Genomic DNA, 25,932 nt, shown 5'->3' on the forward strand with positions numbered 1-25,932 from the left:
CAGACGGTTTTTATGACTTGTAAGGAAAGACCAGGGCAAGCAGCGCGGAACCGCCAGCAGTGCAATTGCGGCTGGCAGGGAGGGACCCGCACACCGTGGGGAGCCTTGGGAGCCCAGCCCACGGAGGGAGGCGCACTAAGCCCGCAGGCCGCGGCACACTCCAGCTTCGCCACACGCGGCTGCTTCTCCCCCCGGGGACACCAGGTGGCGCCAACAGCTCCTGCCACGGGCCCCTCAGCGTCCCCGTGGTCCCCAAACTCCGCCTACCGCGGGCGCACAGAAGCCCGCGTTCACTGTCTTTAAGAAGATCCATTTCTTCTGCTTGAGCTTAAATACAAGACAGTGTCACCAGTATAAATAAACAATTCACTGCAGTAGTTCACAATTAAAAAAAACAAATTTGCCTAGATTAAGAATTTATCTTCTGGAGTCACCGTTTCCCAAGCTGAAGCCTGGGGACACCAGGTGAACCTCGGACGTGATCTCAGGAGTCTCCCTGGGTGCTGCTCACACAGGGATGTTTGCCTAGCCTCCTTCCGGATCCACAAGCTCACAGCACACGCCTCTTGAGAGAGGCGGGCCAGGGCTGGCCGAGAGGGAGGACTGGCCATTACCTCGCCCGTGGGCCAGGAGAACTCTCCGTATCCCAGCTTCATGTCCAGCCCGAACTCCCCTTGGTAGACGCAGCCGTCCTGCCACTCCTGCATGCCCTGGACCAGCTGGATGTAGGCCCCCTTCAGGTCCTGCTCCTTGAGCGGGCCCTCAGCCTCCTCTTCCTCCTCTGGGGCCTCCGGGAGGAGCCTAGGGAGAGGAAGGGGGCGGGGAGGGGAGCCCGATGCCGAACGAAGGTCTTCAGGGCCACCAAGTCCCGAGAACCGCACACCGTCGTGCTTCGACCGACAACCCCCAAGGCTGAGCAGGCAGCTGTCCCTGCTCTCCAGGGAGGGGAACTGAGGCACCGGGGCACGGAGCGTGCTCAGGGTGATGCAGGAAGCGGAGAGGGCAGTAAGTGTGCGGCTGTCTGACAAGGCTGAGGGCTGCTGTGCCCTCTGCCGCCCAGGGCAGCCCCACTGCCCGCGATCCGATGGCTGCCCCACCCCAGCTGTGCCCTGGGGAGGGGGGAGCTTGTCTGGAACCAATGGCTGTGCACTGGGGGGCTGGGTGGGGGCCTTGTCTGGAACCCGACGGCTGCCCCACTCCAGCTGTGCCCTGGGGGTGGGGGGCTCATCTGGGGGCCTCTCTACTTGGCTTGACATTCCATCTGGACAAGGACAGCGAGCTTCAGGCCTGAAAGGATCCAAGAGCAGCTTGAGAAACAGCAAGCCAATCACCAAGATGGACATGGGAGGATGCTGGCAGGGGTGGGCGTACAGCAAGGGGCAGAGCATGCACCAGGGCAGGTTGCCTCTTTGTTGCTCTTACTGTCTCAGAGTACACATCCTGACTTAAAGTGGGCCCGAGCCTAGACCATCACACACACCCCCACCTGTCTCCCAACTCTAAAGGGCTCTCTGGGTGCTGCAGTGGGGTGTCTCTGTGCTGGCTGGCGTGCACACACACGGGAGCCCTCAGGCTCTGAGCCCCTCCACCAGCTGGCCCTCAGATGCCAGCCGTGAGCCACAGACACTTTAACAAAGCACCTGCCCGACAGCAAAGGGCTACAGCTGCTGTGAACATGTGGTTATTTGTTTAAATAACCACATGGAAGGATATAGACCCTCATGCAACAATGATAAAGTCTGGGGGCTCAGAACTGGTTTGTTTCCCTTTTTCTTACCTGTAGCTGTGGGTTGAATTGTGTTCCTTCCCATGCACCCCGCACCCCAAATTCATATGTCAGAATTCTAACTCCCAGGGCCTGGCTGTGTGACTGTGTTTGGAGTCAGAATCGTCACAGACGCTGTCTCCAAATAATCACTTTATGTAAATAATCAAGTTAGAGGTCATGAGAGTGGGCTCTAGCCCAGTGTGACTGAGGTCCTTATATCAATAAAAGGGGAAGTCTGGACGCAGGGAAATTCACGGAGAGAAGACGAAGTGAAGACTCAGAGAGAGGACAGCCGTCTACAAGCCAAGGAGAGGGGCCAGCCGATTCCACACTCTCGCAGGAGGGCTCCCACACCTTTTGGCGCCGAGCATGGAGCTCTCTAGGGTGCCGGCAGCCGCAGGCACGCTGCCGCCCTCCTCCACTTGGTTTTCAGAATTGCCAACCTCTGGGACCTCGTCATGTGGGACCAAGGAATAACGATATTCCATGTGTCTCCTCTTTGAACCTGGAAGCAAAGTCAGGGAACCACATTCTCCCTCGGGGTTCCTGGCGGGCGCTCAGACCGCCGACAGCACTGCGCGCCTCAGAGAAACAAGGACCCCTACCCTAACACGGCGGACGCCCGGATCCTGTTGGAACGCCACCCCCGCCCCGCCCCGTCCCAGGGAAACCCCCTCCAACGCCCGAGGGTGTCCCTGAAACCAAGGAAGACAGCCTGGGCCACCCTCCCGCGACCTTAAATTAGGGCCACGTTTTGGGCCACAGACAGCGGGCCCCTCCTCCCCCCGAGGGCCTCGGGAGACGGGGCGGCGAGGACACGGTCCCCACGCAAGCCCGCACATAAAACAGCCTCTCACGCACGTAGGGCCCCAAACCTCCTCTCCGCCCCTCCCAGGGAGAACGGCGGTCCGGGCCCAGGGGGCGTGGGGCCCACGCGCCGGCTCCCCGCCGCCACCTCCGCGGACCTCGGGGATGCCCCCGCTCATCCCCCTAACAGGGCCGCACCGAAGCTCAGAGAGTTCTCACCGACCGCACAGGGCCCGCGCGGGGATGTGGCCAACGCAGCGCAGCCGCGCCGGCCAGCCTGGTCTCTGCACCGCTCAGGGTGCAGAAGAGTCAGGTTTCCCTGGAGACCGGACCACCGCCCACGTGCCCGGGTTCCGCCAATCCCCGTCACGCCCCAGGGCCACACCCCCTGGCTCCTGGCCATGCCACGCCCCTCCAGGGCCACACCCCCTGGCGTCCCGGCGGGGCAGGGCTCCACTCTGTGACCTCACAGAGACCCCGCCCCAGCGCCCGCTCCCGCTCCCCGCCGAGACCCTCAGCCCAGGCTTGCTGAGCCCGGGTCGGCCGTCTCCACTAGGATACCCATCTCGAGGTCAAGAGGGGCACGGTGGGTCGGCCTCTGGATCAAGCCTCCCTGACTCCAGAGCCAATTGGTGGCTCTGTTAGTGTTTATGGAAGGCACCGAGCTCACAGCCTGGTCGGGGGACAAGATCGGGGGCAGCCGGGGTCACGGGGGAGCCTTTACGGGGAGAAGGTGCCTAGGTATAGTTTCGGGGGATGAGTAGGAGCTCTCAGAACAGAAGCGAGCACATTTCAAGGAACTGGACTAGAAGCAGCCGGGAACAGCGCGAGGGCTTTCCGCGGCTTCCTGGACAGAGGAGGGGTCTCTGGAGGCGCAGACCACCCCTTCTTAGGACAGTGGAAAGGGATGACAACAGCTGATGCCCTGGCCGCCCCCGCGAGCTGCAGTGGCCCGAAGGCGGCTGTACCCGGACCCCAGGGTTCGGGGATCGCTCCCCCCACCCTGCAGTCTGTCTCCCAATTCATCTCTTCTCCCCTCAGCCCCTCAGCACCAACTGGGCTCCTAGAGCCCTTCTCTACCTCTTAATCCTTCCCCTCACGTCCCCTCTTTGCCCTGCTCCAGGTATCACTTGTGAAGCTGAGCAGAGACAAACAGAGCCACCTTTAAAATTTGTTTCTGAAAAGAGAAAGAAAAAGTCACCTAAAACTTCCTGTCAGAGTTCTAAAGAATAGCAAGGAGAGATAAGAAAGCCTTCCTCAGTGATCAGTGCAAAGAAGTAGAGGCAAACAATAGACTGGGAAAGACTAGAGATGTCTTCAAGAAAATTAGAGATACCAAGGGAACATTTCATGCAAAAATGGGCTCAATAAAGGACCGAAATGGCAGGGACCTAACAGAAGCAGAAGATATTAAGAAGAGGTGGCAAGGATACACAGAAGAACTGTACAAAAAAGATCTTCACGACCCAGATAACCACGATGGTGTGATCACTCACCTAGAGCCAGACATCCTGGGATGCGAAGTCAAGTGGGCCTTAGAAAGCATCATTACAAACAAAGCTAGTGGAGGTGATGGAATTCCAGTTGAGCTATTTCAAATCCTGGAAGATGATGCTGTGAAAGTGCTGCACTCAATATGCCAGCAAATTTGGAAAACTCAGCGGTGGCCACAGGACAGGAAAAGGTCAGTTTTCATTCCAATCCCAAATAAAGGCAATGCCAAAGAATGTTCAAACTACCACACAATTGCACTCATCTCACACAGCAGCAAAGTAATGCTCAAAATTCTCCAAGCCAGGCTTCAGCAATATGTAAACTGTGAACTTCCAGATGTTCAAGCTGGTTTTAGAAGAGGCAGAGAAACAAGAGATCACTGCCAACATTCACTGGATCATCAAAAAATCAAGAGAGTTCCAGAAAAACATCTGTTTCTGCTTTATTGACTATGCCAAAGCTTTTGACTGTGTGGATCACAATAAACTGTGGAAAATTCTCAAAGAGATGGGAATACCAGACCACCTGACCTGCTTCTGAGAAACCTGTATGCAGGTCAGGAAGCAACAGTCAGAACTGGACATGGAACAACAGACTGGTTCCAAATAGGAAAAGGAGTATGTCAAGGCTGTGTATTGTCACCCTGCTTATTTAACTTCTATGCAGAGTACATCATGAGAAACGCTGGGCTGGAGGAAGCACAAGCTGGAATCAAGATTGCCGGGAGAAATATCAATAACCTCAGATATGCAGGTGACACCACCCTTATGGCAGAAAGTGAAGAAGAACTAAAGAGCCTGTTGATGAAAGTGAAAGAGGAGAGTGAAAAAGTTGGCTTAAAGCTCAACATTCAGAAAACTAGATCATGGCATCTGGTCCCACCACTTCATGGCAAATGGATGGTAAAACTGTGGCTGACTTTATTTTTCTGACCTCCAAAATCACTGCAGATGGTGACTGCAGCCAGGAAATTAAAAGAAGCTTACTCCTTGGAAGGAAAGTTATGACCAACTTAGACAGCATATTAAAAAGCAGAGACACTACCTTGTCCACAAAGGTCTGTCTAGTAAAGGCTATGGTTTTTCCAGTGGTCATGTATGGATGTTAGAATTGGACTATAAAGCTGAACGCCGAAGAATTGATGCTTTTGAACTGTGGTGTTGGAGAAGACTCTTGAGAGTCCCTTGGACTGCAAGGAGATCCAACCAGTCCATCCTAAAGGAGATCAGTCCTGAGTGTTCATTGGAAGGACTGATTTTGAAGCTACAACTCCCATACTTTGGCCACCTGATCCGAAGAGCTGACTCATTTGAAAAAACCCTGATGCTGGAAAAGATTGAGAGCAGGAGGAGAAGGGGACGACAGAGGATGAGATGGTTGGATGGCATCATCGACTCAATGGACATGGGTTTGGGTGAACTCCGGGAGTTGGTGATGGACAGGGAGGCCTGGCATGCTGTGGTTCATGGGGTCGCAAGAGACGGACACGACTGAGCGACTGAACTGAACTGAACTGTTGTGGGTTGAGCAGTGGTCCCCCCGCCCCCCGGCCCCACAAATGATAAACTGAAGTCCTAACCCCTGAGAATGAACCTTATTTGGAAATAGTGTCTTTACAGATGTAATTGAGTAAAGACCAAACAACTGGTGTCCTTACAAGGACAGGGGGATTTGCAGACAAAACACAGAAAAATATATTTCTGTTGTTTGAAGCCTACTGGTTGGTTGTGATGCTTTGTTACATTCAGCTCAGTTCAGTTCAGGTGCTCAGTTGTGTCTGACTCTTTGTGACCCCATGGACTGCAGCACGCCAGCCTTCCCTGTCCTTCACCATCTCCTGGAGCTTGCTCAAACTCATGTCCATCGAATTGGTGATGCCATGCAACCATCTCATCCTCAGTCGTCCCCTTCTCCTCCTGCCTTCAATCTTTCCCGGCATTAGGGTCTCTTCCAATGAGTCAGTTCTTCACATCAGGTGGCCAAAGTATTGGGAGTTTCAGCTTCACCATCAGTCCTTCCAATGAATATTCAGGACTGATCTCCTTTAGGATGGACTTGTTTGATCTTCTTGCAGTCCAAGGAACTCAAGATTCTTCTCCAACATCACTTCAAAAGCAGTTCTTTGTTACACTGATTCTAGGAAACTCACATGCTGTGCTGTACTCTGTTGGTCCCAACTCTTTGAGACCCCACAGACTGTAGTCTGCCAGGCTCCCTGTCCATGGGATTGCCCAGGCAAGAATACTGGAGGGGGTTGCCATCTCCTCCTCCAGGGGATCTTCCCTGTCCAGGGATGGAACCAGCATCTCCTGCACCTCCTGCGTTGCAGGCAGATTCTTCACCACTGAGCCACTGGGGAAGCCCCAGGTAACTCACATGAAAGACTCTATAAACAACAGGTAACAGTATTTTTTAGCAAACCTTACAATTTCAGAAGACTGACAAAGCAATTCTAAATACTAACATGTGGCCACAAAGGAAAAGGTGTTCTGGGAGCTTCTATAAACTGGAAAAAACAATATAAAATGCTGAAATGTTGTTTATGTTCATAAGAATATGTGCACTGGTATTTTTAAAAAAACAAAGATTAAAAAGCCTTATTTCCATAAATTGATACAAATCCTACAATGATACTAAAGAATATATCCAAAAAGAAAATTTTCATAGGAACAATACGTTAATATTCATTGACAATATTCAAGAATAATAGTTTTTAAAGTTTTTGGTGAATTGGTAAACTTGATAAAAATTCAGCAAATTGACCTTTAGGACGACTGGTTTTCAGCATGTTAGTTGCTCATGTTACCAGCCACAGTGTTTGCAAACCTGAAAATGCTGGCTGAACCTATCATAGTTATGAAATTCAGTGAAGTATGACTGATGACATGCGGATGGGGAAGCAGAGTTATGTTTCTATTAAAATTCAGCTGAAGGCTTGGAAAAGTCAACAAAAGTCACTTTATAAAACTGCAATCAAAATTAGATGCATGTGAGACAACTGTAAAGGATTTACGGGGGGAAAAAAATCTTTTAAAAAATTCCAAAAGGATTCTTTCAGCAGATTGTTTCTCAAGTGCTTTTAAGTTCACAGGAAGAAAGGACGGGAAACTGGAAGGCACAGCCAGGAGCCAAGTGCGCTATGAGCAAAGCCTCTGCTGACCCAGAGAGAAAAGCTTTAAGTGGCTTTTCTTTTTTTTAAGTGGCTTTTTATATTGACCAAATCATGCTTAGATTTTTGTCTTGTATCAGAATCACTGGAGCGCATGGTAACACGTAGCTTCCTGCGTCTCACTCCTAGAGCTTCTGGTTCAGCAGGTCCGGACTAGATAGACCCTGAGAATGTGCATTCCTACCATGTTCCCAGATGCTGCTGAAATTTGGACCACACTTTGAGAACCACTGGGCCAAGGCCTAGTGGGCAGCTGGTTTCAACTGAAAAAAATGCCCAACCTGAGAATCTTGAGTTATGTTTTCAGTTCAGTTCAGTCGCTCAGTCGTGTCCAACTCTTTGCGACCCCATGGACTGCAGCACACCAGGCCTCCCTGTCCATCACCAACTCCCGGAGTTTACCCAAACTCATGTCCATTGAGTTGGTGATACCATCCAACTGTCTCATCCTCTGACGTCCCCTTCTCCTCCTGCCTTCAATCTTCCCCAGCATCAGGGTCTTTTCCAATGAGTTAGTTCTTCACATCAGGTGGCCAAAGTATTGGAGTTTCAGCTTCAGCATCAGTCTTTCCAATGAATACTCAGGACTGATTTCCTTTACAACCCACTAATGGATCCTGCCGACCTGCTGAATCAGGACCAACATTCAGAAACTCAATGCTTTAAAAAGTGTATTCTGGCTGCAGTGAGAAAGGCTAGAAGGCTCCCTGCACGAGTATGGTGTCAAGTCCAAAAGAGTGTCCTGTAAACAAACATAGCAATCAAGGGAGAGAATGGACTTGAGATACTCAGCATGAATTGTTACCCATTCATTAACTCAAGGTGGTGAAAGGAGTGTGAGGTTATCAGTTAAAAGGCCTTGGAACAGAAAACTCATCTCAGACATCCAACAATAAAGGATGACTGGCTGGCTCAGGAAACCAGAGTCCAGAAGCTGGAGGCTCTTCAGGTTTGGTTTGCTTCAGTACCCAAGTGTCATTGAGGATGGTTTCTTCCATGTGGTTTCATCCAAGGCTGGTTTCCCTTTGTGGTCATAAGGACAGGACAGGTTTCCAAGCCCCTCTCCCATCTTTGGTTCATGAAAAAAAGTGAAGTCGCTCAGTTGTGTCCGACTCTTTGTGACCCCATGGACGGTAGCCTACCAGGCTCCTCCATCCATGGGATTTTCAAGACAAGAGTACTGGAATGGGTTGCCATTTCCTTCTCCAGGGGATCTTCCCAACCCAGGGATCAAACCCGGGTCTCCCAGTTGTAGGCAGACGCTTTTACTGCCTGAGTCACCAGGGAAGTCCTCTTTGGTTTCTATGACAGCCCAAACCCTGCCCTAAAGCAATCATGGGGATAGATGTCACTGACTGGAGTGTCATCAGAAGCCTGATTCTGGAGCTGGGGGACCAGTACTCCCACCTAGCTGGATGGCTCCTGTGAACTCTGGGGAAATGGGAAATGAGAAACCCATTCAGGAAAAGTCAGAATCCCTCCTTAGGGCACAGAAAGGGACGTGGATGCTGGAAATTAGGTGATGTCTGGACCTACAGCCAGTGAAGACCTGGTTACAGACCAACATTTCAATCTTCAGCTCAAGAGAGAGCACCAAGTAGCAAAAAATATCTGACAGTTACCAAGCTTGGTAGCTTTGGCTGGAATGGAGAGAATTGAGGTCACCCAGAAAGACTGCAGAGGTTCATTTTACGAGTAGTGTGTGTTCATATGTGTGTGTGTGGGGGGGGGGGCGGGTAGGGAAGTACTAGAGCAGTGGTCTCCAACCTTTTCGGCACCAGGGACAAGTTTCATGGAAGATAAGTTTTCCATGGGCTGGGGTTGGGGGTTTGTTTGGGATGATTCAAGCACATTACATTTCTTGTGCCCTTTATTTCTAACCTAATGCTGCCACTGAGCTGATAGGAGGTACTAGCCCATAGGCCAGAGGTTGGGGATCCCTACACTGGAGAAAAATTTCTGGTCCAACAGATTGAAAATCAGAAATGTTTCAATATTATTAGAATAGAATTGAAACACCAATAACTAGATGCATACACAACTGCAAAACAGCTAATTTTCAGTGAAACCGGCCCCTGAAAGACACTGGACATCAGAAAAATCTGTTGAAGAGGTCTTCTTAAGTGGAAACTGTGTAACTCTTTAAAGCTACAGTAATAACCCAAAAAAGAGGAAAAATCACAGAAATACTCGTCTATGAAAAATGGAAATACTAAAGGTAAATAGCTTTATTTTATATATCCATGTTTTACAATAAAATAAAATGCAGAAATGACACAGAGTGATTTATTAGGAAGCAGAGAACATAAAGGAATAAACATAAAGCTGTACTAAGGGGAAGGACTGATGCTGAAGCTTTAACTCCAATACTTTGGCCACCTGATGCAAAGAACTGACTCGTCTTTAAAGACCCTGATGCTGGGAAAGATTGAAGGCAGGAGAAGGGGACGACAGAGGATGAGGTGGTTGGATGGACATGAGTTTGAGTAGGTCCAGGAGTTGGTGATGGACAGGGAGGCCTGGCGTGCTGCAGTCCATGGGGTCGCAAAGAGTTGGACACGACTGAGCGACTGAACCGAAGGGGCATCTCACCAGGTAAATGCGCTTGTAAGAGAAGTAATGACTGGTCAGTGCCCAGATGAGACTCTGCGATAGGGCCCTGGCTCAGCGCGTCAGCCACAACCTGAGAAGCCGGCCGCCCGCTGCCCGACCCAGCTGGAACCCTCACGGTGCAACAGGACCGCGAGGTCGAAGCTCTCAGACCTCGCGCGCCTCAGCCAGCCCGGGTCTGGCCTCCAGCACAGGTGAGGGCTTATTCAATCCAGGAACCTGAACCCGCCCACATGTCTGCGGCCAATCAGACTCTCCCGATGACCACGCTAACGGCCGCACCCCCCACCGCCAGCCAATCAGAGGAGGCCTCACTCGCTCAGACCTGGCCAATGAGGCGGCGGCCAGGGCCTTTTGGGCGTGGCCGCTCCCGCACACCCACCCCGGGGGCCTGTCCGGGGATGGGGAGGGGCGGCCTGCGGGACCCGGGGGCGTCGGCCGGCCACCCGACTGCCCAAAGTAAGACTCCCGGGCCGGGCGCCCGGGAGCCGGCCATGGACCCGGCACAGGCCGGACGGCGCGCGGACGCCACGGCGTCCCCGCCGCCTTTCGTGCGCGTCGCCCCCTCGCTCTTCCTCGGGAACTCGCGCGCCGCGTCCGCGTCGGAGCGGCTGGCGCGCGCGGGCGTCACCCTGTGCGTCAACGTCTCGCGCCAGCAGCCGGGCCCGGGTGCGCCCGGCGTCGCCGAGCTGCGCGTGCCCGTGTTCGACGACCCGGCGGAGGACCTGCTAGCGCACCTGGAGCCCACCTGCGCCGCCATGGAAGCCGCGGTGCGCGCCGGGGGCGCCTGCCTCGTCTACTGCAAGAACGGCCGCAGCCGCTCGGCCGCCGTCTGCACCGCCTACCTGATGCGTCACCGCGGCCTCAGCCTGGAGCGGGCCTTCCGGGTAGGGCGGGACTTCCGGCGGGGAGCGGCACGACCTTCCGGGAGCGGCGGGCTCCGCCGCCTGGGGAGACACTTCCGGGCGGGGCGGGGCGGGGCGGGGCGCGCCCATGGGGGCGGGGCCTCCGGGCGTTGGCGGGGGCGGGGCGTCTGTGGACCTCGCGGGGAGCGCTGCGCGGGGGTCTAGCCGCAGCCTCTTCTTTGCAGACAGTGAAGAGCGCCCGCCCAGTTGCCGAGCCCAACCCGGGCTTCTGGTCCCAGCTCCAGAAGTACGAGGAGGCCCTGCAGTCGCGGTCCCTCCTGCCCAGGGAGCCCTCGGGCCCGAGTGAGCCCTGAGCGGTCAGCCCTGGAGGACGACCAACCAACCCCAAAGTAGGACGCTCGGGGGTCTCCTGCATCCTCGAGGTGGGAAGATGTAGTGCATGCACTGACGGGAGGCTGGGCCGTCCTCTCCTGTCTCACGTCCCACGGAGTTTTTATTTTCTGCAGCTTCCCAAAGCTCTCTGTCCCCGCTTGATGGTAGTGTAGGGGTATGTCCGCAGAGAACTGGGGAACCGTTCCTCCCCTGGTCCTCAGGTTTACTAAACAGGGCTTGATCAGGAACATCAAAACCACTCGGGAAAACTGAGCCAGAAAGACATTTACTACGGAGAGGTGGAGGGCGGGGAGCCAAGGTCAGGAGATGGGGAAACCACAGGAGTCACGAGGGCCTGCCACCCTACCCCTGGCTTCCTTCCACATTCGAGCCTGCCACCAGCTCAGGCCACCGTGGCTTTCCGAAACAGACTCGGAGCTGCTGTGCCACACAGGTGCGGGTTCGAGGCTCTGTGACAGACTCAGCTTGGGCTCCCTTGGGGCTCTCTGTGCCCACACCCACTTCCTACCTTACTGACCTTCCAGTTTTGGCCAAGGTCAGGCCCAGACCACACTGACCACCCATGTGTCTGAGTGCACTGATTACTCTGGTTCAGAGGCACCTCATCTGGGCATCCTACAGCCTGAAGACTATACTAGAAAATTAATCACCCTCAACACTCCCTAAATAAGATAAAGGGGAGAGAGTAAAGGAAAAAAGGGATAATACATGAATTACAGATGATGTAGTCCCCGGTTAACACATACAAGTGTACAGATAACAAAATAATGGATAAAATACCGCAGTTGGTGTTTATCATTTCCCTTGACCCTCAGCCAGTGCCTCAGGTCCTGGTCCTCCTAGTGGGGTGTGTGGAGCCTTCATCTCGAAGGGCCGAGTGGTCCCGCCTACACTGTGCTGTGCCCTCCATGGTCTCCTGCACAACCCGGGAGTCCTGAGCGGCGTGAGCGCAGTACCCCAAGTCCCAGCACAGCGAAGCCCTGCTGCCCCTTCAGAGTCAAGGTCGGGGAGTTTCCTGGAGGTCTAGTGGTTAGGATTCGGCGTTTTCACTGCTGAGGCCTGGGGTCAGTCCCTGGTTGGGGAACTAGGATCCTGCAAGCTGCACAGCAACCCCCCCCCCCAAAAAAGTGTCAGTCATTGAGCAGAGCAACTCTGATGTGTGCCTTGAGGACCCCCAACTGGCTAAGCGGGGTCTCAGCCTCTGTCCAGGTGTGTCCCAGATGGAAGCATCCTACCTGCAGATGAAAACCTCTGACCAAGCAGAGCCCAAAGGGTGAAGCTTGGGAGCCTGCGCTGTGAGCGAGGCCCTGGGGCGGTTGTGAAGGGGCCTCGTCCTCCTCAGCCTTCCTGCTCCTGCTCTGCCAGCGCGATGGCCCCTGGCTCAGAGCATGCCCCACCCCCTGCAGGTCAGCAGCGGCGCCCATCTCTAAGAGCCACAGCCCTCGTCATAACCCGACTTCTGCCACCTTTATGGAGGGCTCGCCAGCTGCCGCCCAGTCCCCGCAGGCCCCTCACAGCTCGTGTTGCTTTCCCATCTACCTGTAAACAAGCGCCTGCCGTTGTCTCCGCGTGGCAGGTGAGGCCGCTGTGGCTCCATCTGTGCCCTCAGGCGAGCTGAGTGGTGTGCCCAGCTGGGAGGTCTACAGCCAGGACCTGAGCCCAGATCTTTTCCCTGTGTGCTGTGGTACCCTTGCTGCACACCCCCTGACCTGCTGACGTGGCCTCGGGTGACACGGGTGCAGGGGTGTCAGAGCCCGGGTCAGGCTTTGGTCTCCCAGCTCCAGTCGGAGAACCGTCCACGTCTGCCTGCCGCTAGAGGCCAGGCATGCCTCAGACCTCTGTCCCAGGGACAGCACAGCCCCCACCTGACCCCCACGGGCCTCCTGGAAGCCCTCCCACTGCCGTGTCCACCCGCTAACAGATGAGGCCAGGGACCCGCTCCCCTCCCAGTGCCCGCACACTTTAACAGGGGCACCCAGTCTGTGTCCATCGGGAGAAGGCTGGGTGCAGGCGCTTCCGCCCACCAAGCCAGTCAGGATTGGACCATCCACAGGCTGGTGTATGGGGCTTCCCTGGTGGTCCAGTGGTTAAGACTGTACCTTGCAATGCAAGGGACACTGGTCCAGGATGATCCCACATCCCGCGGGGCAGCAAAGCCCGTGCGCCACAGAACTGCGGAGGCCTGCGCTTTACAGCCTCTTCTCCACAAGAGAAGCTATTGCAGTGAGAAGCCCGCACACCGCAAGAAGAGCAGCCCCTGCCAGCACAACTCAGCAGCAGCAAAGGCCCACCACGGTCAAAAAAAATAAAATAATTTTTAAAAAAAGCTGGTGTATGAAAATTCCTATGGGAGAAACCCCAGCCTCCGGCAGTCCCAAACTCCCGGCTCCTCTCCCCCAGGTGGACTGGGGGAGGAGGGTACATTGCACCCTGGACCTCTGTCAGCAAAGCAGCGCCCCCGACCCCCAACACCGAAGGCACCGTCCTCCGCTGGACAGGGACGAGGTGGAGAATGGAGACGACCACTGTGCCCTTCACAGTTCACAAGTGCCTTGGTGGGCTGCCTTTAGTGCTGTGAAACATGTTTGCTCCTTCAGACTGACTGGTGTTGGTTCCTTATAAAAACGTGGGGTGGAAGGCACGGCCCAGGGAGGAGCTAACAGCTCCTCCAGACCTACACGACTGCACCTACCCCACTGGTCCTGTGTGTGGGACAGACCACCGGGAGGTGCCCAGGGCCCTCCAGGAGAGAAAGGACGAGACCCAACCCCTGCTCTCGAAGGCCAGGGCAGCAGGAGGGCAAGAAGCCCCCTGAGGTTAACTTAGCCTGTGCAGGGGGCTGGCAGATGTGCCTGCAGGTGCTTAGGGCAGGCCGGTGTGGGTGCCCGCACACAGTCCTTGATGGTCTTCCAGCTCCAGCCCCATTGGCCGGGAGAATTTTAAGGATGGCTCCAAAAGGCTGCTCACGCTGGGAGTGCCATCTAAAACACTCTGCCCTTGGCCTCTGGGCAGGCGCTGGGCCCCCTAAAGGCACTAAGGACTGATCAGACCCAGTTCTCCCCCATCTTGAGTCTCGGATGCAGGGCTGAACCCCTTCCTCTAAGTGGCTGGTGAGTTTGGGGTGGGGGCCCCGACAGGAGCTTGTGTCCCCGAGGCTAAAATGACACACAGGGCAAGTTGAAGAGATGCCTCAGTGCGGGTGCTGACTCCGTGAACATGGGTCCTCAGCTCGGCAGTCCCACCCTGCCCGCCCCCCAGCCCCAAGTAGGGAAGGCAGGCAGGATCACAGAGTGACAGATGGAGATACTGAGTCCAAAGCGATTAAACACCCCTCAGGGATGCCATCGAGGTCGAGTGCAGCGTGCGTCAGGCCCCAGCTGTGCCACAGACACGGAGCAGGGAGAGCGGTGGGTGGGACTCCAGGCCAAAAGGTCCCGTCTCCCTGAGGACCTCAATTCTCCCACAATGATGAGAGCAACACCTTGGCAGCCCCTCTCGTTCCTGGCTTTGAACCAGCATTTGACCAATGCTGGTCTCTGAGCACCCTCACTGGTCTCCAGCCACCCCTCAGGCCCAAGTGTCTGGACGGGCCTGGGCGAGAGTGGAGTGACAGGCTGGCCAGGTCTCGTGACTGCCCAGCATTCACCACCTAAACAATCATCCTCCAGGGCCTGGACAGCCCTGAAGGCAGCAGAGTCCAACAGGACTTTCTCTGATGATGAAATACCTGCTCTGTCCAGTATGGTGCTACTAGCCTGTTGCATGCATGCTTGCTCAGTCGTGTCCAACTCTTTGCAACACCATGGACTGTAGTCCACCTGGCTCCTCTGTCCATGGGATTCTCCAGGACCTGAACCCTGAAATAGGTTGTCATTCCCTTCTCCCGGGGAACTTTCCGACCCAGGGATCAAACATGCATCTCCTGTACAGGGGGGCAGATTCTTTACCACTGAGCCACCGAGGAAGCCCCACTAGCCTGACATGACCCTCCAAACACACATGGAGACCCTGAAATAGGGCTAGTGCAACGGAGAACCTGAACTTCTAATTCTATTTAATTTCAATCTAAGAAGCCTCATACATCTGAGGGTACAGTCTCAAGGTTCCAGAGCCACCACCATGCCCCACATGGCACATAACACAGACCACTGGTCTCACAGGGGAACGGGTCAGGGTGATGGGAATCACTGCATTTTTCTCCAGGCCCGAGGTTCTGGAACGGACGAGTAACACTTCCCTGACCCAGGTGTCCCAGCAGTGGGTGCCCGAGGAACCTCCAGCGCGCCCGGGTCCCCGCGCCTTCCCCTTCCTCCAGCCCAGTGCCGGGGCCACCTGCACACAGCGGCCGCGCCGGCCCCACGCATCGCACCTGGTTCAGGGTCGCAGCCCAGCGCACAGCGCCCCCGGGCCCACGCACAGCGCCCGGGCTCACGGCCCCCAGCCGCGCTGTCAGCCCTCCGGCTCCTCGGTTTCCCCACTCACTGAGCCGCGGGCGCCCCGGCCCCCCGCGCACGGCGCCCCAGGCCCCGCGTCCCCAGCGGCCCGGTCTCCCCGCGCACAGCGCCCCCGGCGGCGGCGGCCGAGCGGAGCCGGAGCGGGGCGGCGCACGGCGCGGGGCCGGGCCGGGCGGCTCCCGGCGCGACTTCCTGTTGTGCCCGCGCCCCGCCGCCCGGCGCCCGGCGCCCCTCGCCCGCTCCCCGCGGCCCCGGGCGGCCGCCGCCCATGGATTTCACCTAGCGCGGCGGCCATGGCGGCGCAGTGCTGCTGCCGCAAGGCGCCCGGCGCCGAGGCCGCGCCCGCCCGCCCGCCGCCCGAGCCGCCGCCCGCCCTGGACGTGGCCTCGGCCTCCAGCGCGCAGCTCTTCCGCCTCCGCCACCTGCAGCTCGGCCTGGAGCTGCGGCCCGAGGCGCGCGAGCTGGCCGGCTGCCTGGTGCTCGAGCTGTGCGCGCGGCGCCCCGCGCCCCGCGCGCTCGTGCTCGACGCGCACCCGGCCCTGCGCCTGCACTCGGCCGCTTTCCGCCGCGCCCCCGCCGCCGCCGCCACCGCCGCCGAGCCGCCCTGCGCCTTCGCCTTTGCTGCCCCCGGGCCGGGACCCGCACCGCCGCCGCCGCTGCCCGCCTTCTGCGAGGCGCCCGGCGCGGAGCCCGCCTGCTGCCCGCTGGCCTTCAGGGTGGACCCGTTCACCGACTATGGCTCCTCGCTCACCGTCACGCTGCCCCCTGAGCTGCAGGCGCACCAGCCCTTCCAGGTCATCCTGCGCTACACCTCGACCGACGCCCCCGCCGTGAGTCCTGCTGCCGGGCTAGGGGGGCGTTCTTGGGGGCGCTGCGCCTGCGACACCTGCAGAGGGTGGCCAGCCCGGCTCTCCTCGAGCCGGCCACGGAGTCCTGTCCAGGCGCCGGCGGGGCTTCCCAGCTGGTGCCAGGGGAGCCCTTAGGAGTCCTGGACCGAGTGAGCCGCCTGGTGCTGGTCCCGGGGCCCAGGGACAGGGCCCTGCGTGCCGCCAGGGACGCCTCTCCCTTCAGCTGTGCAGGGACGGGTCCCTGCCTGGGGACAGGGGCAGCTTCTGGTGAGCGCATGCCAAGCCATGCATCTGCCAGAGCCTGGCACTGCGACCAAGGGCCTCCGTGTGACCCGGGCTTCAGAGGACTGTTCCCTGGGGGTGGCAAGAGAGACAGACTTGCCGGCGTGGGAGACCGAGAGGCCTGGATCGGCTCTGATGCTTCAGGCCGCCTGGGGGCTGGCGGGCACTCCAGCAGGTTGACCCCACGTCCCCAACACAGACACACACAGGCTCTGAGGGGCTTTGGACACGGAGCACCCGCTGCCCAGAAGTTCGGCAGGAAAACTGGGCAGCTCAGACAGCACCCTTCCACCGCAGGGGGGCATTCATGATGGAGCATGGGGGTTCCTGGGTCCCTGTGTGGACAGCACATTTGTGACTGTAACCCACAACACACAACATTCAAGTAGCTCTGGGAGGCCCCAGGAGGTTCCATCCGTCACCGCCGTGGCATGTGAATAGACGGTGACGGAAAGGCATCAGGCCAGGAGCCATCAAGGAGAAATCAGGAAGAGCCTAGGCCAGACACACACCTGCGGGCTTTCTGCACGTCTCCCAGGAGCCCCCAGCTGCCACCTCACCCCTTTGTGAGCTTCTGCAGGTGTGCCGGCCTGGCCCTGCCCTGCCCGCCTGGCCCCTGCCCTGCTAGTCTGGCTTCTGTCCTGCCTGCCTGGCCCCTGCTGCCTGCTGGCCTGGCCCCTGCCCTGCCTGCCTGGCCCCTGCTGCCTGCCGGCCTGGCCCCTGCCCTGCCTGCCTGGCCCCTGCTGCCTGCCGTCCTGGCCCCTGCCCTGCCAGTCTGGCCCCTGCTGCCTGCCAGGGGCCTTCTGGGGCTCTGACAGCTGGCGCGCATGGCTCCCACCACAGCCGTGAAAACAGAGGATATGGTTCTCCCTGACCTTGGAGCCCACGTGTCTGGTCCACCTAAGACCAGCAGAGTGGTCGGAGAGTGGTGGGACCAGGGCCCACAACAGGCCACCCTGCTGGCCTGACTCTGTCCCCAGCAGCCCAACCACGGGGACCTGTCCCCAGCATGAGCCAGGGACCGCTTATCCCAGGACCTGGGGTGGGGGTGGGGGGTGAAATGCAGGTTCCTAGGTCCCACTCCTAGGTGGCCAGACCCAGGAGCTTGCATTTTTGAACAGTCTCCCCAGAGAGGCTTTCTGAACATCTGGGTCAGCCCTAGGGGTCAGCAGAAAAGGAAGATACCGCCGCAGGCTCTGCACGGGCAGAGAACAGAGACATAGAAGTCAAAAAGAAGTTTTGTAGAAGTCCATGAAGGCTGACAGTGGCCTGGCTGGTCTGCAGGAACTGGATAGGCAGCCCTGCAGGCCTGGAGGACATCCGCTAGGATCTGGGGTCCCCACCTCTGGGGTCTCGGCATGGACAGCCCCCAGCGGCGGTCCTGGTCTGGGGCCCCCACCTCTGGGGTCTCAGCACATATAGCCCCAAGCAGTGATCCAGGGTCTGGGGTCCCCCACCCCTGGGGTCTCGGCACGGACAGCCCCCAGCAGCGGTCCTGGTCTGGGGCCCCCAGTGGCAAGCAGCTGTGGCTGCTGTCCTGGGGCCTGTTGCTTGCAGGGGGCTGGGGGCCCTCCGTCACGGCCCTGGGGGGACCTGTGTGCATTTGGTCACTGAAGACCCGTCCAATTGGCCTCAGTGACCACATTGTCCCGGCAGAGGGGACGTGGGAGACAGATTCGGGACCCCACAGAGTGGGTGCAGCTGGGTTGGGGAGACCCCCAGCCTCCAGACGCCCTTCCTGGAGACATCATGATGCTTGGTGGCATTGAGAAGGAGAGTGCTGAGTTGGCCTGGGCAGGCTGGGGGCGGTGGTGTGCCGGAGCACCTGAGGGACGGCTCCCTGGCGGGGCGGGGCCATCTGCCTGCAGCTGTGGTCTCCAGGAGGGCTCAGCCCGCTGTCCTGGGGAGGGCGCCCCGGCCAGAGCTGACCCCTTGCCCACCACCCACTGCAGATCTGGTGGCTGGACCCAGAGCTGACCTACGGCAGCGCCAAGCCCTTCGTGTTCACCCAGGGCCACTCCGTCTGCAACCGGTCCTTCTTCCCGTGCTTCGACACGCCTGCCGTCAAGTGCACCTACTCAGCCGTGGTCAAGGTCAGTGCCGGCAGCTGGCCCTGCTCCTGACCTTTACCTTCCTGGGCCTGCTCCCCAGCTGCCACCCAGGCGGCCCTCTGAGAAGGAGCACACCCTGCCCGCCGTGCAGGAGGGGCAGCCTGCCCACGTCAGGGTCCTCGACAACCTGAGCCCCGGGACGCCAATGCAGGGAGGGGGCAGGCAGAGTGGCCGGGTCCCAGCGCTCCTGGCAGCCCCCTGGCCCCACGTCCACTCCTGACTGGGATGAGAGGTGTGTGGGCCAGGAGCTGGGGGTGCCCCGAGCAGCGTGGGGGGTCCCTGACGGGGAACGGGAGGCTCCCTAGCGGTGTGGCTGCCTGACCCAGGTGGTGGGGCCTCTCCCACGGACATGGGGCTTGCCAACCGGGCCATGGGGTCCCCACCGGGGACACGGGGTGGCCCCCATGGGGGCGTGGGGCTCCCTGTGGGGGACACGCTGTCCTGATGGGCGGGGCCTCCTGGGACGCAGGCCCCGTCGGGGGTGCAGGTCCTGATGAGCGCCACACAGAGCACCTACGTGGAGGAGGAGGGCGTCTACCGCTTCCACATGGAGCACCCCGTGCCTGCCTACCTCGTGGCCCTCGTGGCCGGGGATCTCCAGCCCGCAGACATCGGGCCCAGGTAGGCCCGCCTCTTGCTTGCTGCCGGGGGTCCAGGCTCAGGAGATGCTGGCGGGGCCCGGCGTGCAGCCTGCCTGTGCGGCCGCCCTGTGTGATCCCGCCCAGTGGGGCCAGCCCTGCCCCTGCCTGCCTGTCACTGCACGGGGGCCGTCCTCCCCCGGCTGCGCTCGCCCTGTGGTCGGAAGGACCGGTGGGGTGGGTGGCGGGTGCCGGCTGGACGGTTGGCCGGCCCGCACTGGGCGTAGGCAGGCAGTCTTCATGCCCAGAAGCAAAGGGAAGGCCCAGTGGGGGGCTGGGGCTGGGGGCAGGCTGGCCCCCGCCCACCGTGTCCCCCGTGACAGGAGCCGCGTGTGGGCCGAGCCGTGCCTCCTGCCCACGGCCACCAGCAAGCTGTCGGGCGCGGTGGAGCAGTGGCTGAGCGCGGCCGAGCGGCTCTACGGGCCCTACCTGTGGGGCAGGTATGTGTGAGAGCCCGGCCGGCCGCGAGAGGGGTCCGAGGGCATGCGCGCCACTCCCCCAGCCTGCCGAGAAGCGGCAGGAGGCGAGGCTCACCTGCGGCCCCCACCTCTGGCTCCGCGCAGGTATGACATTGTCTTCCTGCCCCCGTCCTTCCCCATCGTGGCCATGGAGAACCCCTGCCTCACCTTCATCATCTCCTCCATCCTGGAGAGCGACGAGTTCCTGGTCATCGATGTCATCCACGAGGTGGCCCACAGCTGGTTCGGGAACGCCGTCACCAACGCCACGTGGGAAGAGATGTGGCTGAGCGAGGGCCTGGCCACCTACGCCCAGCGGCGGATCACCACCGAGACCCACGGTGCGCCGGGCGGGGCGGGATGGTGGTGCCCCGGGTCAGGGCGGGACCGTGCACGGGGCTGGTCCGCGGCTGCAGCCGCCCTGCCGCGCGCGTGTGTCTGTGTGTGTCCCCCGCGGGTGGAGGCGGGGAGCAGCTCTTGGGGCGCAGGACGGGGAGCAGCCTGGGCAGCGGCCTTGCCCCTGCCCGTCCAGGTGCGGCCTTCACCTGTTTGGAGACAGCCTTCCGCCTGGACGCCCTGCACAGGCAGATGAAGCTTCTCGGAGAGGACAGCCCGGTCAGCAAGCTGCAGGTCAAGCTGGAGCCAGGTACCCGCCCGGCCCTGCGCGCGTCACCCGCGGGCGTCGGGCCCCACCCCAGCCCAGCCAGGCGGGGCCTGTGTCCCCATGAGGCTTCTCTGCGGAGGCCGGGGCTGGGGGCCTTCCCCCCTCAGCCTGCGCCGCCTCTCGAGGGCACTGAGCACCCGTCTCCCCAGTGTGTGGACCCGAGGCCTCCACCAAGGTCCCCCAGCAGGGCAGGCCCCCCCCACGCTCCGGGGCATCTGGACGTGAGCAGCGGGGCCCTCAGTGGCCCCTGCCCTGCAGCGCCCCACCGCCATCCCGCCCCCACCCCTGGGGACCCGCGCGGCTCAGGGCGCCTCCCAGAGCCACAGTTTCCCTCACAGGCGTGAACCCCAGCCACCTGATGAACCTGTTCACCTACGAGAAGGGCTACTGCTTCGTGTACTACCTGTCCCAGCTCTGTGGGGACCCCCAGCGCTTTGACGACTTCCTCCGAGTGAGCAGCCCACTCCCTGGGCCCCTGGCCCCCTCCTGGCTCCCGGGGGTTGGGGTCGGGGTGGAGCAGTGGAGGCCGTGAGCGGGGCTTTCATCGGGCTCCTGGCCCTCCCACCTCTCAGCTTCAGCCGCTTGGCAGGCCCCTGCGGCAGCCGTGGGCGCTCCCGTGCCCGCCCTGGCCCTGCCTCCCCCTGCTCAGAGCCCTGGGCGCAGGGCCCTTTCCCGCGGTGTGTGCTGGGCCCAGCTCGGGGGGAGGGGGACAGTGGCGCACCCAGCCCCCGGGCTTGCTGAGTCCGCTCCGCCCGGCAGGCCTACGTGGACAAGTACAAGTTCACCAGCGTGGTGGCCCAGGACCTGCTGGACTCTTTCCTGACCTTCTTCCCGGAGCTGAAGGAGCAGAGTGTGGACTGCCGGGCAGGTGAGGCCCCCCGCACCGGCTGTGTGTCCACACTGGCCCGCCCTTGGCCTGTCAGGGGGCAGGGGTATAACAGTGGGCCTGGGGGCTCTGGCCGGCCAGCAGCCACTTTCACTCGTTGGTGTAGAACTCAGGCTGGACCACGTGGCAGGAACAGAGAGGAGAGTGCGATTCCCAGCCCGGCGGGGCCCCAGGCGGCTTCCTGGAGGAGGTGGCAGTTAGGCTAGGTGGCTCAGTGGGTAAAGAATGCCTGCAACGTGGAAGACACAGGAGACTCCGGGTCAGGAAGATCCCCTGGAGGAGGGCCCCACTCCAGTGTTCTTGCCTGGAGAACTCCATGGACAGAGGAGCCTGGCGGGCTACAGTCCGTGGGGTTGCACAGGGTCAGACACGACAGAGCGATTGAGCACGCATACATGCAGAGCTGAGTAGGCAGTTCCAGAAAGAGCCTTGGAAACTGCACAGCGGGCCTGGGGCAGGATCCAGGAGCAGAGAGAAGTTTGCCTCAGAGCAGGCTGAAGACAGCCAGCCTGTTCGCGAGGATGTCCCTGGTCCAAGAGCTTAGGCCGAAGCAGAGAAGGGTCTGCTGTCTCAGGGAGATTCAGGATTTGAGGTAGCGCAGTGAGGTGTGGGCCGGGGACCCTGTGTTGGGGAAGGTTTGGGAAGCGCTCCAAGGGTCTGGGGGGCAGGAATGGCAGGACTTGCCCCCACAGCTGCCCAGGCTCCAGTCTCTAAAGCAGGAATGGCCTTCTCCCAGGGCAGTGCTCCCCACCCCGCCCCTCTGCCTATGGGCTCACGGCACCTCACTGTTTCTGCCCGGGAGACGCAGGCGGGCAGGGAGTCCCTGGTCCCCAGCTCCAGCCCTCTGTGCCCCCTTCCCAGAAGCCACCTGTGGCTTGCAGGGTCTGCAGCCGACTGCGGCATCCCCAGGCCACCCCTGCCCTTGGGGCTCCCAGACCCTGGCAGGGTCTCCCCCAGGCACACCCTCGGGGTCTGCAGTCTCCCAGGCAGGCCTGCTTGGGAACCCAGGAGTGTGTCTGTGCTGCAGGGCTGGAGTTCGAGCGCTGGCTGAATGCCACGGGCCCCCCGCTGGCCGAGCCGGACCTGTCTCAGGGATCCAGCCTGACCCGGCCCGTGGAGGCCCTCTTCCAGCTGTGGACCGCCGAGCCCCTGGACCAGGCAGCCGCCTCCGCCAGCGCCATCGACATCTCCAAGTGGAGGACCTTCCAGACGGCGCTCTTCCTGGACCGGCTGCTGGATGGGTCCCCGCTGCCCCAGGGTGAGTCCCGCAGCTGCCAGGGTGGGAGGGGTGGGGGGTCACCGGCCCTGACCTGCCATGGCCCCAACAGAGGTGGTGATGAGCCTGTCCAAGTGCTACTCCTCACTGCTGGACTCCATGAACGCCGAGATCCGCATCCGCTGGCTGCAGATCGTGGTCCGCAACGACTACTACCCAGATCTCCACAGGGTCCGGCGCTTCTTGGAGAGCCAGGTGCGGCCGCACAGGCCTGCCCTACCCCCACACGGCCACTCAAGCTGGTGACCCCTGCCCTCCCCCCCACCCAGCCACTCAGACTGGGCAGCCCAGAGAATGGGGTGGGGCCCAGACCTCAGCAGACCTCAGGCAGGCACCGGCCAAGCCAGGAGCAGAGTCCGGGGGCCTCGCTGCAGGGCGTGCACGCCAGGGGCATCTTAGTTCCTTAAGGCCTAAGGGTCGCTGGGTCCCCAGGCCTGAGCCCTGGCAGAGCCCCTGCAGCCCGAGCGCCCTGGGGCGGGGAGGGGAGGATGTGGGGGGCTGGGGGAGGACCAGGGCGCCCTGTGACCCGCAGCCGCCCGCAGATGTCGCGCATGTACACCATCCCGCTATACGAGGACCTGTGCACTGGCGCCCTCAAGTCCTTCGCCCTGGAGGTCTTCTACCAGACGCAGGGCCGGCTGCACCCCAACCTGCGGCGGACCATCCAGCAGATCCTATCGCAGGGCCTGGGCCCCGGCGCGGAGCCGGGCGGGGCTGCGGCGGACTCGGAGCCAGGCCTGCTGCTCGGGGATGAGGCCCCGGGCGGCGCCATCTCTCTCAGGGATGTCAACGTGTCTGCATAGCGCTGCGCCTCCCAGACACCACGATTGTGCCTTCTGGGCCCCGGGCCCGGCCGGGGGGCTCTGCTGGGCCCTCCCAGGGCCGACCGAGTCCCGTGGACCCGTCTCTCCCCTACCCCCCCAAGCGCTCTTGCACTGCGGGCCCTCCTGTCTCAACACTGACTGCCAGGCACCGCCCTGGATCCACGGCGACCACCACACTGTGCCTTCTGCCCGCCAGGAGGGCCGGCTGCTGCGCCCGCCCCGCACGCCTGCATCCACGGAGCCCTGGGCCCCCGCCCCCCGCCCCCAGGGCCGGCAGCCCTAGGGCCGAGGATGCAGACATGCCCACACCCTCCCCGCGGGGGACGGGGCACCGGACAGACGGTGGATGTCCCTGGGGAGGGGGGCCCCGGAAAGCCTTAGCTCCTCAGGGAACTCAGGGTCCCAGGCCCCGGGGCCAGGGCAGCAATAACACGCAGGAAGGCAGGCGGCGCTGGTGCTGTTTCTAGGCCCACCCTGCTGGAAGAGGCCCAGGAAGCCCGGGGTCCACGCTGGGCCCCCTGAGGGACCTCCACTCGGGGTCACCGCGATTGTCCCATTAAACCTCCACTCGCAGACTGCTCCCCGGCCTGTCTGTCCCGCCTCTTGTCCTGCGCAGCTGCCCAGCGGCCGAAGAGCCGCTCACAGCCCTGTCCTCTGACCCAGGCTTCCAGCCAGAGGCGGGGAAGGAGGGGGCTGCCCAAGGCTGGGTCTCTTGCCTGCATCCGGTCCCTCCTGACCACCCCGCTCTGCACCCCAGGGTCTGAGCACCAGCCTCCCCAGGACCCCCAAACACCGAAGCCGGGGGCACTTGGCACGGCACCCCCGCTGTGGGCCTTTCTCCCAAACTGGAGTAAAGGGCTAGGTGAGCAGCAGGCATGTGACCTGGGAGGACAGAGCGCAGGGGCTGCGGCCCTTGCTGGCCCAGGGGAAGGTGGGGCTGGACGCCCCTGGGGGCACGGCCAAGCCGTGGGTGCCAGGAGCAATGCACCACGATGACCAGGGGCAATGTCCAGGCCCCCTCCTCCTGGCCGCCCACGGGGCTGGGTTCCTGGGGCCGCGCCTCTGCTGTGGGTCCACTCAGCGCTGCAGGGTCTCCCCCAGGGTCACACGCTCAGACCCCAGAGTGACCTGTCAGCTGGCCCACTGGCGAGACCCGGTCACAAGTGCCCCAGTGACTGTCCTCCCTGCTACACCCCCCACCCCCGGGAGCTGACCCGAGCCCACCCAGTCGTGGCCCAGACTCTTGGGGGCTGTCCTAGCGCCAGGGCCAGGTGTGGCTCCTCTGAGCCCAGACACTTGGAGCAGGAGGGCCAGTCACCTGCTGTGGTGAACAGGAAGCCCTGTGGGGGAGAAGCAGGGGCCCAGGAGCGCTCCCTGCAGCAAAGCTGGAGCCCGTGGGCCCAGGCCCCCAAGTCCTGGGCTCTCTGCAGCCCTCGGCTGTCCCCTGGGAAGGGCCTGTCCTCCCATCTTCTGGCCAAGCCCTCTGTGGGGCTGACCTGCTTCCTTAGCCTCCTCCCTGCCACGGCTGTTCTCAGGTCTCCAATCACACTCTTTAGTCCTAGGCTCCTGGTTTCTTTGGCAGTTCAGCCCTCAAAAACTCTGTGGTTCCCTGAGGTCCCGATCCCAGCTCAGCAGGCAGTGGCCACGTTTTGCCCCGCACGGCCCTGCCTGACATTGGGAGGCTCAGAAGAAAGCCCACGGCCTCGTGGGGGTGACCCCCACACCTCAGCGGCATCGTCGCCGCAGTCCGTCCTGGCTCTGACCTGCCCTTCGGGACGTTCCAGCCTTTCTCCATTCCTTTTACCCCACGCTGTGCAAACCTGGGAATGTTTTCCTCAGCCCATCTTCTCCCACGTGGTATCTTGCCAAACACAGCCTGTGACCAACGCACGCTGCCAAGGTTTCCCAACCCCTTCCACCGGACCTGCGAGTTATTCTGGACGTCATTTGCCCCGTGAGTCATCACAGTTGAGTCTTACCAGATGTTTCGAGGCTGCATACCACGGCCTCCAGTGGTGGGCCCCGCCAGCGCCCCACCCCCACCCCGCCGCAGGCCTGTGTCCTGTGTCCTGACAGGGCCGCTCGTCCCTTCTGGGGCTGACGTCTGTGCCCCGGCAACAGGCGAAAACACTCTTAAGACACCAGTGTTTTAAGTGGTGAAGGTTTATTTCCCGCTTGTGGCCCGTGCCCACTTCAGGCCAGGTGGGGGTGGGCTTCCCGTCACTGGCTCCTCGGGGCCCCTGGCAGATGGAGAAGAGCACCTCGGCAGAGGTAAGGGGGGCGTGGGGGGCTCAGGCCGGCAATCGGACGCACCGGGGCCACGTGCCACGTCTGTCCACGGCATTCACGCTGGCCCTGCACGCCTACTCCCACCCGGCGCATGG

The 25,932-nt window shown here is 60.7% G+C and overlaps 4 protein-coding genes across 4 annotated transcripts in view; 3 read left to right on the forward strand and 1 right to left on the reverse strand.

Moving 5' to 3' along the window:
• Positions 1-3,752, reverse strand: part of ANKMY1 (ankyrin repeat and MYND domain containing 1) — a 54,958-nt gene extending 51,206 nt beyond the window's left edge. Inside the window, exons 1-3 of the mRNA XM_043875710.1 lie at positions 2,774-3,752; positions 2,123-2,273; positions 615-801 (exon numbers count right to left, since the gene is read on the reverse strand). Coding sequence (XP_043731645.1) covers positions 615-801; positions 2,123-2,273; positions 2,774-2,978 — 543 coding nt within the window. The 5' untranslated portion in view covers positions 2,979-3,752. The remainder of the gene's footprint in view (positions 1-614; positions 802-2,122; positions 2,274-2,773) is intronic.
• A 6,420-nt stretch (positions 3,753-10,172) lies between these two features.
• On the forward strand, positions 10,173-13,423 carry DUSP28 (dual specificity phosphatase 28). The gene is made up of 2 exons (XM_043875713.1): positions 10,173-10,735; positions 10,939-13,423. The coding sequence occupies exons 1-2, from the start codon at positions 10,181-10,183 to the stop codon at positions 11,065-11,067; spliced, it is 684 nt and encodes a 227-aa protein (XP_043731648.1). The 5' UTR covers positions 10,173-10,180; the 3' UTR covers positions 11,068-13,423.
• On the forward strand, positions 12,477-15,844 carry LOC122676842 (cyclin-K-like). The gene is made up of 6 exons (XM_043876394.1): positions 12,477-12,513; positions 12,684-12,791; positions 13,029-13,138; positions 13,508-13,662; positions 15,311-15,555; positions 15,669-15,844. The coding sequence occupies exons 1-6, from the start codon at positions 12,477-12,479 to the stop codon at positions 15,842-15,844; spliced, it is 831 nt and encodes a 276-aa protein (XP_043732329.1).
• Positions 15,740-24,128, forward strand: RNPEPL1 (arginyl aminopeptidase like 1). The gene is made up of 11 exons (XM_043876460.1): positions 15,740-16,391; positions 18,644-18,784; positions 19,272-19,423; positions 19,764-19,880; positions 20,004-20,239; positions 20,431-20,544; positions 20,901-21,013; positions 21,322-21,430; positions 22,476-22,706; positions 22,777-22,919; positions 23,267-24,128. The coding sequence occupies exons 1-11, from the start codon at positions 15,855-15,857 to the stop codon at positions 23,525-23,527; spliced, it is 2,154 nt and encodes a 717-aa protein (XP_043732395.1). The 5' UTR covers positions 15,740-15,854; the 3' UTR covers positions 23,528-24,128.
• Positions 24,129-25,932: the final 1,804 nt, after the last annotated feature.

This window comes from Cervus elaphus, chromosome 20, assembly GCF_910594005.1.
Source record: "Cervus elaphus chromosome 20, mCerEla1.1, whole genome shotgun sequence".
Taxonomy (NCBI): domain Eukaryota; kingdom Metazoa; phylum Chordata; class Mammalia; order Artiodactyla; family Cervidae; genus Cervus; species Cervus elaphus.

What these genes read in the sequence shown, in the direction of transcription:
- DUSP28 (XM_043875713.1), top strand. Translation starts at nt 10,181, where the DNA reads ATGAGGCGGCGGCCAGGGCCTTTTGGGCGTGGCCGCTCCCGCACACCC. An exon ending in GCCTGGAGCGGGCCTTCCGG is followed by an intron (nt 10,736 to 10,938) that starts GTAGGGCGGGAC and finishes TCTTCTTTGCAG; the next exon opens with ACAGTGAAGAGCGCCCGCCC.
- LOC122676842 (XM_043876394.1), top strand. Translation starts at nt 12,477, where the DNA reads ATGGCCCCTGGCTCAGAGCATGCCCCACCCCCTGCAG. An exon ending in GCATGCCCCACCCCCTGCAG is followed by an intron (nt 12,514 to 12,683) that starts GTCAGCAGCGGC and finishes TCCGCGTGGCAG; the next exon opens with GTGAGGCCGCTGTGGCTCCA. An exon ending in CGCTTCCGCCCACCAAGCCA is followed by an intron (nt 13,139 to 13,507) that starts GTCAGGATTGGA and finishes CCTCTCCCCCAG; the next exon opens with GTGGACTGGGGGAGGAGGGT.
- RNPEPL1 (XM_043876460.1), top strand. Translation starts at nt 15,855, where the DNA reads ATGGCGGCGCAGTGCTGCTGCCGCAAGGCGCCCGGCGCCGAGGCCGCG. An exon ending in GATCACCACCGAGACCCACG is followed by an intron (nt 20,240 to 20,430) that starts GTGCGCCGGGCG and finishes CTGCCCGTCCAG; the next exon opens with GTGCGGCCTTCACCTGTTTG. An exon ending in TGGGTCCCCGCTGCCCCAGG is followed by an intron (nt 22,707 to 22,776) that starts GTGAGTCCCGCA and finishes TGGCCCCAACAG; the next exon opens with AGGTGGTGATGAGCCTGTCC.